Here is an 11,747-nt window from a genome sequence, read left to right as displayed (position 1 = left end):
GAGAAAGTTGATTTTCTTTTTCATCTTCAAATCCCTTTCACTTTAACGACACTCTTTTGTTAGAAGTTTACGCCTTTCTTCCAAAGCAAAAAGATATTGTAAAAAGAATTTATAATAAATTAAAAATGGGAATTTAGATAAAAATAAAATAAAAATGCGAAAATATGTATCCCTATGGTGGGGGTTAAACGGTGTCGTCTCTTGATTTAGCTATTTCAATTCGACGGGCAAGAAATCTGTTTGGAAACAAAGAAAGCGTACGATAGGAAAAGGTGCGCAGGACTATAAAATGGTCTTCCTCACTCCCTGCGCAAATTAGGGCTGGTCCTCGCGGAAAATTCCCCGGTAGTTTCACCATTTTACAACAGATGGATCCTTGATTGATTGGTACTTCTCTCTTTCTCTCTGAAAAATTTCCCTCTTTCTATTATGAATTGGGTATTTCATATGTTTTATTGAAACGGGTCTTTTGTAGCTGTGTACTTGTATGGGGGTAGTTAAAAAAAGGGACTTTTTTTTTATCTGTTCCATGATTTGTTCCATGGGAAATCTAGAAATGTAGGGAAATTTTAAGGTAGTATTGGGAATATTGTGATTTGATTTTTTGGGTTGTGATTTTATTTTGTTTCTTCAAATTTAGATAGCAAAGAGTTCTGTGAGCTTAAAACTATCTTCAGTTTTTGAAGAATTATTATGATTGTAGAAATTCAAGTATTTGATCACTCATTTTTTTTGGTTGAATTTCAGTGAAATGGAGTAAGCTTTTCCATAGTTGTAAGTAAGATGTCCTATTCAGCTTTCATGAAATGCCAATGGCCAGGTGCAACATGTGCATTGTTAAACTGCAAGTTTTGAATTGGAAAGTCCATTTTTGGAATTCTGAATTGAAAAGGATGGCGAATACAAAGATTTTTTTTTTTTGAATCAATGATAACCTTGAAAATGTTAATACCTTACTAGATTAGTAATCTATTTTTGAAAACAAAGAAAATAGTATAATAAAATTGGGGTATTGCCATGCATGCTGATGTATGTCAATAAGGATACATTTTATCCACCGTTCAAATTTTCAATTCAGTGTACCCGCAAGCATGAACTATATGGTTTTGTTTAATTGTGTGCCTTGTATACTTTGCGTAGGATTTGTTGGTTTCTCTATTAATTTTCTATTTTGGTTTTGTTAGTATGGGTAGTATGAAGTGATTGAAGCTTGATAAGTTTTCTGAAGTGAATATTTTGTGTGAGTTTTTCAACTTTGAAGAAATTTCATGATTGTGTTATTCAATTTGATTATCCATTGAGTTTATTGATTTTTTTATTATTCTTTGTTGTTTTTGTTTCCTATGCCATATACAAATGTTTTAGTACCTAAATTGATTTAAATCTATTACCTAAATTGATTTGAATCTTACTATTGAACCTGTAAATCTGACTATTCTTATGCAGTACATGATCCTTGAAAAATCAGTATTTCCAAGAAGCTTTAAATATTCTGGTAGACCTTACAAATTTTGATATAGTTTTGGCCATTGGGTAAAAACAAAAAGAAGAAAGCCACCAATGCTGGTTAACTATAAACTAAGTCCCTTCACTTGCATCCTACTGGGCTGTTATTTTTCACTTTCTTTTCGAAGGACGTGGTAGGAATATTATGTGTTTCAAATGCAATTGAAATATTCATGTGTTTCAAATAATTGAGAAGGTAAGTAATGAACAATATGCTGAAGCAAAACTTTCCCTGCCCTTGGGAAAAAACCAGCTGAATTTTGCAGAAGCAAACGAAAACTGAGAGGCAAAAGAATCTCGGAGGAAAGATCAACCTGGTTATCATATAATTACCCTGCGAGGTTATTCGATTTGTTTTGCTATGAATTCTTTGTGTTCAATGAATTCCTTCCAAAAAATTGCAAAAGGAGAACAATCGGTATTATTTGATGGACTATAAGTTTCAATACGCAATTTCAACAGTATAGGATCAGTGAACCAGAAAATTCTGAAATAAACTAAAAACAAAGATACAATTCATGGGAAAGAATTTGGAGTAGACAAGTGGATCATTGTTTAGTTGCTGGTCGATGTGCTTCTTGGTTGAACAAAGTTATATTTAACCAAAGAAAAAATTGTAATTAATGGAACTTAAGAGTGCAAAGTGGCGAATTTTACTGATCATAAATTTGTTCAATGGTTCATAAACCTGAAATGTGATCGTGCATAAAGGAAACTATTTTATGATGAGTTACAATAGTAGCATTGATGTTGTTATCTGATAAAGATGAGAATATCTAAATGGGCATGTTCATTGTAATCATAAGCATTATTTATGGGTTTGCCTTTTTGTGCTAGCAGTGTTTTATGGATGCATTCTTACTGAAATATGTTGATATTTGTATTATTATGCGATGCATTTGTTTACCTATAGGAATTGAATAGGTTGTTTATCTTGTTGGCATATTGGACACAGGTTTCTAAGTTGACCTCACATAGGTTAATGAGAAACATGATGTCTGAAGAGGCTGGACAGATGCTTGTGGTTTATGATGATCCCTCAGACCAACGATCTGTGTCTTTGGATGATACCAGTAGCACGGAAGAATCACCTGATAAAACCAGACTTTCACTAGAAACTACTAATGATGCAATTCCATACATTGGGCAGAGGTTTGCTACCCATGATGCAGCTTATGAATTCTACAGTGAATTTGCGAGGCGATGTGGATTCTCAATCCGCCGTCATCGCACAGAAGGAAAGGATGGGGTTGGCAAAGGACTCACCAGACGTTATTTTGTCTGTCACCGAGCTGGAAATACTCCTGTCAAAGCCTCAAATGAGAGCAAGCCCCAAAGGAACAGAAAATCCTCCCGGTGTGGGTGTCAAGCATATATGAGGATAAGCAAGGCCACAGAGATAGGGATGCCAGAATGGCGTGTCACAGGTTTTGCAAATCACCATAATCATGAACTCCTAGAACCAAATCAGGTCCGTTTCCTTCCTGCATATCGAACCATATCAGATGCAGACAAAAGCAGAATCCTCATGTTTGCCAAAACAGGAATTTCAGTGCAGCAAATGATGAGGCTCATGGAGCTTGAAAAATGTGTGGAGCCAGGATACTTGCCATTTACTGAGAAGGACGTGAGGAATTTGATTCAGTCTTTCAGGAAATTAGATCCGGAGGAAGAGAGCATAGACTTGTTAAGAATGTGCAGAAACATAAAAGAGAAAGACCCGAACTTTAAATTTGAATACACACTTGATTCAAACAATAGGTTAGAGAATATAGCTTGGTCATATGCATCATCAATCCAGTCATATGATATCTTTGGTGATGCAGTGGTATTTGATACAACACATCGCCTGACTGCATTTGACATGCCTCTTGGGATATGGGTTGGAGTGAATAATTATGGAATGCCATGTTTCTTCGGTTGTGTGCTTTTACGAGAGGAAAATTTGAGGTTATTATCGTGGGCATTGAAGGTAATAGAATTGAAGTAATTTTCCTTTAATCAATCAATCGATCACCTTATATTGCACACGTAGCACTTTTTAATTTTATTTCATCAATTTATTGGCCTTATCCTTTTAGCCATAGCAAGTAGCAAAAAGAAAGCAGATATTCTGAAATTGATTAGCAGAAACTAATAGGATTATATGCAGGAGATAGTTATTATGGTGGATATGGAATAATTGGTTGGTCAATTATTTGCAACATTCACTAAAATATTCTGGATATATTATATATTTATATGGATGTGGAATAATTAGCGAAGTCTCTGTTTTTGTGTTTAAACTTATGAATGTTGGGAGTGGGCTAAATAATCACCAACATAATGCCTGTTAGATTTGATATAGTCACTTGCCATGAATGTAGTTTAGTCCAACAAATTGTGTATGAACCTCTTGATGTACATTCTGTGACAGCTAGTCATAAGATTATACTTTGAAATGCTGTTTTCATAATTGATGATAATTCTTGGACAAATGCAATCTTGCTCCCAAATTTACTACAGTGATTTGTTTTATGTTGTCTATATGATAGGCATTCTTAGGGTTTATGAATGGGAAGGCTCCACAAACAATTCTAACTGACCAAAATATGTGCCTCAAAGAAGCAATAGCAATGGAGATGCCAACAACAAAACATGCTCTTTGCATATGGATGACTGTGGCAAAGTTTCCATCCTGGTTTAATGCTGTTCTGGGAGAACGTTATACTGAGTGGAAGGCAGAGTTCCATCGACTCTATAACCTGGAGTCAATTGAGGATTTTGAGCTGGGTTGGAGGGACATGGTTAATTCTTTTGGGCTGCACAATAATAGGCACCTTGCCAACTTGTATACCTTGCGCACTCTTTGGGCATTACCATACTTGAGAAGCCATTTCTTTGCAGGAATGACTGCAGCTGGTTATTCAAAATCAATTAATGCTTTCATACAACGATTTCTGAGCGCACAGACTCGGCTTGCACACTTTGTGGAACAAGTATGTTGTCTTTCTATTCCTGTCAAATCAGTGAGAGTCAAAATGAGTTTCCATCTAACTGAACTATTCCAAAATTTCACCGCTCCTACTTTTCTGACTTCACATTTTTAAGTTATACTCTCTCTATTATTGTTACTGTTGAAGTTGTAGTTTCAGCTGCGAATCCATGCTTATTTGAATTTTTCTTTCTTTCTTTCTTGATGATGATGATGGTTTGTGCATGATAATTTGGAAGTTACTCCTGAATTGCCGGTTAGTTGAGAGTGTACCATGCGTTTGCAGCTTTCAGTTATACAAGTCTTTCTGCTGCTGATGAGAGGCATCTTTTTTATGCATTTTTTGGTGAAAAACTTTTCCCTGTTTTTGACTTAGCTTTGCACATCAGGTTGCTGTTGCTGTAGATTTTAAAGATCAAGCTGCTGAACAGCAAACAATGCAGCAGAATCTCCAAAACATATGCCTAAAAACAGGGGCACCTATGGAATCCCATGCTGCCACAGTCCTTACGCCATATGCCTTCTCTAAGCTCCAGGAACAACTTGTTTTGGCTAACCACTATGCATCATTCCAGATGGAAGATGGGTTTCTTGTGAGACACCATACTAAACTTGAGGGAGGCCGGAAAGTATATTGGGTTCCTAGGGAAGGCATCATTAGTTGCAGCTGCCATCAGTTTGAGTTCTCTGGAATTCTTTGTCGGCATGCTCTCCGAGTTCTTTCCACAGGAAATTGTTTTCAGATTCCAGAAAGGTATCTCCCCACCCGTTGGAGTAGAATCAGCACAAGTCCAGCGAAACTTCTTCACGGTTCTCCAAACGATCACGGAGAAAGGGTACAGTTATTGCAGAACTTGGTATCAACTCTAATAACTGAATCTACCAAGTCAAAAGAAAGGCTGGACATTGCTACTGAGCAAGTTTCCATCCTCTTATCTCGCATCAGGGAGCAGCCAGTTCCATCACATGGTGTGAGAGAGATCGCATCTACTCATCACAATATTTAGCCAAACGACAATACCATTGTTTGAATTATCTTGGAAAGCAGGAGGAAACATGCCAACATTTTGGTAAAGAAAGCAAGTTGGCTATATCTGTGAAGCAATGATTAAATGAATTTACTTGCTTGTGGATTGAAATTCTGCATGAAAATTTTTGTAACTTTGGTTCATGCAATCATATGATCATACATGGTGTTTTATTTCCCTGACAGCATGTTTCATGCCCATTCTTATGGGAGCTATTGAGAAGTCAGTGTCATGTATACACACACACACACACACACACACACATATATATAAAGGGATTTTGTTGTTTAAACCAATATATGATCATTCTCAAGGCTTATAAAATGGCATGGCAATGATGGAAGTGATAGTTGTTCATGTCATCAGGAGTAACTAAGCAGAAGTTCGTCCAAGAAGAAGGTTTAAAAGGAAAAAGATAAAACAAACAACCAATAAAAATTGGCATAATAACAAAAATCAATTAAACATATTTAGTAAATCATATCATCCGTATTATGCAATTTTAAAATTTTCTAATAATAAAAAAATGAAAATAAAATTTTTAAATAATAGCTTCACAACATTTCAGTTAATTACTAGTGTTTAAAGGGTAATTATCACACATAATTAGTTAATTTAATATGAGTATTTTATAAAAATTATTAAATTTTATTTTTTTATCATAAAACACATTAAATTTTAATTTAATTTCATATAAGTCACTGTGATAAAAAAAATTAAAAATTTTCATATTAACTTGTTAATTTATCAATTATTTCATAAATAAAATTATTTTTTTACAATTTCTATAATTTTTAAATATATATATATTTTAAAGATTTCAAACATGATTTTGCGGCAATTATTTTCTCCTCTTTATAGTGCAAACGACGTGTCGTTGCTTTGCACAATAAATTCACTGATCTGTTTTGGAATTTTGGGCTGTGCGTTACTCTTTATCTTAAAATGATGTCCAGACGGTGTCGTGCTGAGCATTTATAGAGAAGCGGGCGACAGCAGAAAGTCTCTCTTCATCTCCGCCTCCACCTCCAGCCGGCCCGTTTCAGCTCCGCAACTGCAAGCAGGAGAGCTACACACCTTGGATACGAGTTAACCTGTACGTGTTTGCATATCAAGGAGCTGAATTAAAATTTTAATTTCTCTCTATTCAACTCAATTGCCTCCCTTTTGATCTGGGTCCTCTCTACGCATTTTTTTCTTCATATACTTAGTTTGCATATATAGGTACTATGTGTAGAATACTTTATGTATAAGGGGACAAACGTTTATATTTGGGTTAAATGAATGATGGGTTCTCTCTATTTCTTGAAGAATTTATGGGTGTATTTCTTTCAACCGATTAATTTGATATTTGGTAAGGTGAAACTGCTCATAGATTGAGGATTTTATGAATTCCATATACAGTTTTAGATTTCCATAGAATTAGACGTATTAACTTTATTAGCAATTCACTTGTGAGTTTTTTTTTTTTTTTTCCTCCAGGTGTTGTAGTTGGTGATTTGCTTCAAGGAAAATGCATCCTCCTTTGGCATTGCATATGCATCCAATGTGTGCTGAAGTCTGTTTCCCTTTATGCCTTTCTTTTCTTGTTATTGTTCAATTGTCCCTAGGATTTGTGATGCTAATGGGAAAACTCAGATTTTTCTCTTGCATTTAATCTTGGATGGATCACTCATAACTTTACGTATTTGTTGGAGTGGGGTCAGTGGTAGGAGAGAGGGGCATAATGTTTGTTGGATTAAAGGGCCAACTGTGATGCTGTGAGTAACTTTATGGGAAGGGTAAAGTTCATAATTTTAACTGGTAACTTAATTTATAAGGAGAAAAATCAACATTTCCTATTGCTGGTGATCCGCACCTTTTGCCCTCTGCCTCTTCTGCTGTAGGGTGGGTGGAGATTTGGCTTTGTTTCCAATCTCTTGCACAGAGGTTTAAGATAGTGCCTCATCTATGACAAATGAACAGAGATCTTTTTATTGCATCTGGTTGTAGCTTGTAGGTCAGAGATCAAAGGCCACTGTAAAACTTTATACACAAAACATTCAAACTTCATCTTTAAATTGTGTTTCTTATGGTATTTGGTCCTGAATAAAGCAGAATCGGAATTATGATTCGTTAACAGAAGTATGTGTAGCATATTACGGAGACTGTAATTGTGATGCTTTATCAAGGGAAGTGAAACCAATGCAACTCCTGTGCCATTTTTGCCTACTATATTGTACTGGGTTTTGGTGATAATCTTCTGCTGTTTAAAGCTTTCATTTTGCTTAATCAAGCAACAAAAATGTTTTGCAGATTATTGAACAATTCCAACAGTGTCATTTGGACCATCCCATTGGAAAATTCTTTGGCAAATGTACAGACCTCAAAATAAAGCTTGATCGATGTTTTCGGGAGGAAGTGAGTAACTATTATGTTTGTCTCTTGTTTATCTAGTTAAAATATAGACTTTGACTTTACATTAAAAGTTTGAAATTCTCCCTCAGAAAGCTGTGACGCGGAAGGCAAATTTTGAACAGAGTAAGAAACTTAAAGAAAGGCTTCAGACATTAAGGAAGGAAGCCGCTGAGAGAAGCCCTGAGGAGAAGAATTTTATGTGAGCATAACACCGAAGTGGGAAGTGTTGTCTGAAACTCCCCTGGATTCTTAATTGAGACTATAGAAATCTTTTTTCTAGCTTAGAAAACATTGAATGGCCCATACTTCACATTGCCACAAAGTGAGAGAGAATCTGGATTATATAGTTTATCGCATATTGTGGCATTATATTAACTGTCATTTCTTCTGTGGTTGAAAAAATAATTTGATTTACCCTGGAGGAAGATTATGAACTTCGATTTATCTGTTTGTACAATTGCAAGGAGATATTAGTTTGTCATTTCTGGTTATAAATTTCATTTGCCATGGTTCCATTTGTTGAATAGAATCACACAACTGAGTTCATGTTTCTGTTTTGTTCAATTAATGCTTGGGCAGGGTGTTCTATAACTTTGCAAGAACAGGAAGATCATTGAAATATGCACTCTTTTGTTTTTATTTTTCCGTTCTCGGAACATGAATGGATTTTCTATTTAATTTGCATGGTCCTTCAGGAGCCTGTACCCCTGACCTCGGATAGGTTCTTTGTGAGAGGGTTATAACCTCAAAAACATGTTTGCATGCTTGGAAAGTGCAGTTCGAGCAGTCCTCAAATTCACATAAATGAATTTCTCTTCTTTTTCAGTCTAGTGTGTTCAACTGGACTAATATCTGTTCTAGCCAGGGAGAAAAGTTTTAGGATCTGGAACTCCAAGATTGGACCCTTCAATTCAAAGAGACAAGCACTTAGCTAAGCTACAACCATTAAACTGATTTAACTTGAAGAAAAATTGCTTCCTGTTCACTGCTGTTTCCCTTAATTTATGTTATGTTCAACTGTCCAAAGACGCATCTGAGAACTAGTCTGGTTTAGTGGTTCCAATGAAGCAGTAGCATGTGACTCTTCTCTAATGATCTGAATGGTCCACCTTCCCCAGACCTTCAGATACTTGTGATAGTCATCTTCTATGGTCCAGTCCTTGCCTTGGCTTCCCTTCCTAGAATACCATTTCAATTCTTCAAGCTTGGGCAGAGTTGCAACACGTTCCATGCCAAATTGTTTTTGAGATGAATCAGGACAGTGATATGCTACTGCATAAACTCGAGTACTTTCACATTTGGTCTAAAGAAGGCACTGAAAAGATACTTGGACACAAATGTAGTACGAAAACTGCTTGAAAGTTGCAACAGAAGCAGAGATTATGAAACAAGAAAAATACATAAACTACTTCTTCTGAGACTCATTAACTAGAATTCTTAAGCAAGACAAAAAGATCCAAGTGAAAATGCCAATCGGAAGAAATAAATTATATGGCTGTGAATATGAAAAGAAACACAAACTATAATGTCAAAACAATCTCATTCACGACATTATTCGTCTAGCATTACATTAAAATGACTAACAAAAGCAATCTATAATACAAGAATGAAAAAATAATGCACAAGCTGACAGGAAGATACAAAGGTTCTTCTTTGTGTTGAAAGTTTCCAGTAAAGAACAAAAGGACGAACAAAAACTCTAATGAATGGATTGTATATGTCTATTCTACCAATAATCAAGGCATGAACATTTCCCCTCCTTAAAATGATGAAATCTGCTCCCATCTCTCACTATGATCTCCCTCTCAAACACTCTAGATATGATCTTGCTCACCTCGTGACAATCTGTACATACCCTCAGGTTCTTTACAATTCGAATGCAATCCCCAGCTCCGATTACTAAAAAACCAAAAGCAATTGCCAACCTCTCACTGTGCACCCTAATTGCGTTCTCTTTCTCTTCCTCCCCAATGTCATGTAAAACTGAGGATAGATTAGGAACATAGCCAGCTTCAGCTACACGAGTTTCTATTACTTCAAGCATTTTGTGTATCTCTAGTGAACGCTCATGTTTTCTGTCTCCAGCGACAAATTGGTGGACTCTTCCCTGGGTTTCAATCAAGCTCCAACCTGCAATTTTATTGGTGTTCCTTTCAGCCATCAATCTTCGAACTCTTATTACCTCATCCCATTTCCTAGACTTGGCATAAATATTAGCTAGTTGTACATAATGTCCATCATATGATGGATCCAATTCTATCAATTTATTCCCTATATTTTCACCCAATTCAATTAATCCATGAATCCTACAAGCACAAAGAAGAGTTGCCCACAATACTGGGTTTGGCGAGACAACTTTGTTCTCAATCATTTCAATAGCCTCAGATACTAAACCAGCTCGACCCAAGAGATCAACCATGCAGCCATAATGCTCCATCTCAGGCTCAATGCCATAATTGTCAGTCATCAACTTAAAATAACGCTTGCCCTCCTTGACCAAACCTGCTCGACTACAAGCGTTTAAAACACCAATGAAGGTAACATTCACGGGACGTATTCCTTCATTTAGGAACCTCTCAAAGAGTGCAATAGCTTCTTTTCCACGACCGTGTGAGGCCATACCACAAATCATGACATTCCATGTGGAAATATCTCTTTGGGGCATTTTGTCAAATAGAAGCCTAGACTGTTCAATGCACCCACATTTTGCATACATGTCAAGAAGGGCTGTCCCAAGAGTAACTGTCAGTGGAATATTCAATGAATCTATAATTGATTGAACCAACCGACCGTGTTCAATTAAACCCAATTGCGCTGAAGCCGAGAGTACCGTCACCAATGTGGCTTCATTTGGAATTAACCCAATCCCTCTCATTCTTCTGAAGCACTCTAAACCTTCTTCAAGCTTCCCATTATGCACATAAGCCATAATCATAGTATTCCACGAGATGACATCTCTTTCGGGCATTTCATCAAACATACTCTCCACGACATCAACTCTTCCATCTCTTGCAAACCCCGCCAACATAGCATTCCAAGTAATAACATCACGGTTATGTGGACTCTCATCAAACACCTTTTTTGAACTCTCAACCTTACAACAAGAAGAATACAAATGAATCAAAGCATTCCTCACGTATACATCCTCACCAAATCCAAGCTTCACCACATGACCATGAAGCTGAACCCCTTCATTGAAACCTATTCCCTTTCCACAAGCTTGCAAAAGAAAAGTGAAACTATAATTATTGGGTCTTACACAATTTCTCAACATCGATGAGTAAAAAAGAACAGATTTCAGAGGAGATTCGCTCTTTGCAAAGCACCTGATCATGTTATTGGAGGCGAAAACATTTGGGTTTGTGATTGTTTGATAAATTGACTGAGAATAATCAAATGGGGTTGATGGAGACAGAGCGAGGATGGTGAGGAGATGACCCATGAGAGACGCATTGCCGGCGAGGCCAGAGATGATGATGTGGGCATGGGCTTGCTTGGTCTGGAAGAGTGAAGGATTAGCCCGCAAAGAAGAGAAAAATGGGTGAAATATAGCGGTGGAGAATTGAGAATAGGAAGCTTTGGTTGTGAAGGAGAGAAGAGGTACTGGTTTATTAGCAAACATAGGAGAAAACAGACGGAAATGAGAGCTTCCAGATTTTGAAAGCACTGCACCACAGCAAACAACAGTTATGTCTCGCGCCTTTTTTTGGCTGTTTAAACGACGACGGTTTTGCCCTTAAACTACGGCGTTTTAGTTTTCTTGGGAAAATCTTGGTTAGAATGGTTTTTATATTCATATAATTTAAATATTTTTATTTATATTGTAATTTTAAGTTAAAAAT

General features: G+C 36.4%; 3 protein-coding genes across 6 annotated transcripts; 2 read left to right on the top strand and 1 right to left on the bottom strand.

Moving 5' to 3' along the window:
* Positions 1-231: 231 nt before the first annotated feature.
* On the top strand, positions 232-5,687 carry LOC131182246 (protein FAR1-RELATED SEQUENCE 11-like). Of its 4 annotated transcripts, XM_058151165.1 has the most exons (5): positions 265-387; positions 1,185-1,240; positions 2,462-3,478; positions 4,041-4,484; positions 4,870-5,687. In XM_058151165.1, exons 3-5 carry the CDS (start codon positions 2,489-2,491, stop codon positions 5,485-5,487), a joined length of 2,052 nt encoding a protein of 683 aa, XP_058007148.1. In that variant the 5' UTR covers positions 265-387; positions 1,185-1,240; positions 2,462-2,488; the 3' UTR covers positions 5,488-5,687. The 4 variants fall into 4 exon arrangements, with proteins under 4 accessions (XP_058007147.1, XP_058007148.1, XP_058007150.1 ...); XM_058151164.1 differs by lacking the exon at positions 1,185-1,240 and having other exon boundaries at positions 232-387; XM_058151167.1 differs by lacking the exons at positions 265-387; positions 1,185-1,240 and adding an exon at positions 442-574.
* Positions 5,688-6,441: 754 nt separating this feature from the next.
* LOC131182473 (uncharacterized) lies at positions 6,442-8,359 on the top strand. Its single transcript, XM_058152032.1, has 4 exons — positions 6,442-6,604; positions 6,991-7,066; positions 7,804-7,908; positions 7,995-8,359. Exons 2-4 carry the CDS (start codon positions 7,022-7,024, stop codon positions 8,106-8,108), a joined length of 264 nt encoding a protein of 87 aa, XP_058008015.1. The 5' UTR covers positions 6,442-6,604; positions 6,991-7,021; the 3' UTR covers positions 8,109-8,359.
* A 1,007-nt stretch (positions 8,360-9,366) lies between these two features.
* LOC131182245 (pentatricopeptide repeat-containing protein At5g66520-like) lies at positions 9,367-11,638 on the bottom strand. The gene has a single exon (XM_058151163.1). It carries the CDS (start codon positions 11,525-11,527, stop codon positions 9,632-9,634), a length of 1,896 nt encoding a protein of 631 aa, XP_058007146.1. The 5' UTR covers positions 11,528-11,638; the 3' UTR covers positions 9,367-9,631.
* Between the last annotated feature and the right edge of the window lie 109 nt (positions 11,639-11,747).

This window comes from Hevea brasiliensis, chromosome 8 (genome assembly GCF_030052815.1).
Source record: "Hevea brasiliensis isolate MT/VB/25A 57/8 chromosome 8, ASM3005281v1, whole genome shotgun sequence".
NCBI lineage: Eukaryota > Viridiplantae > Streptophyta > Magnoliopsida > Malpighiales > Euphorbiaceae > Hevea > Hevea brasiliensis.
Note: the sequence above shows the minus strand (reverse complement) of the source record. Positions and strands in the feature narration are given on the sequence as shown.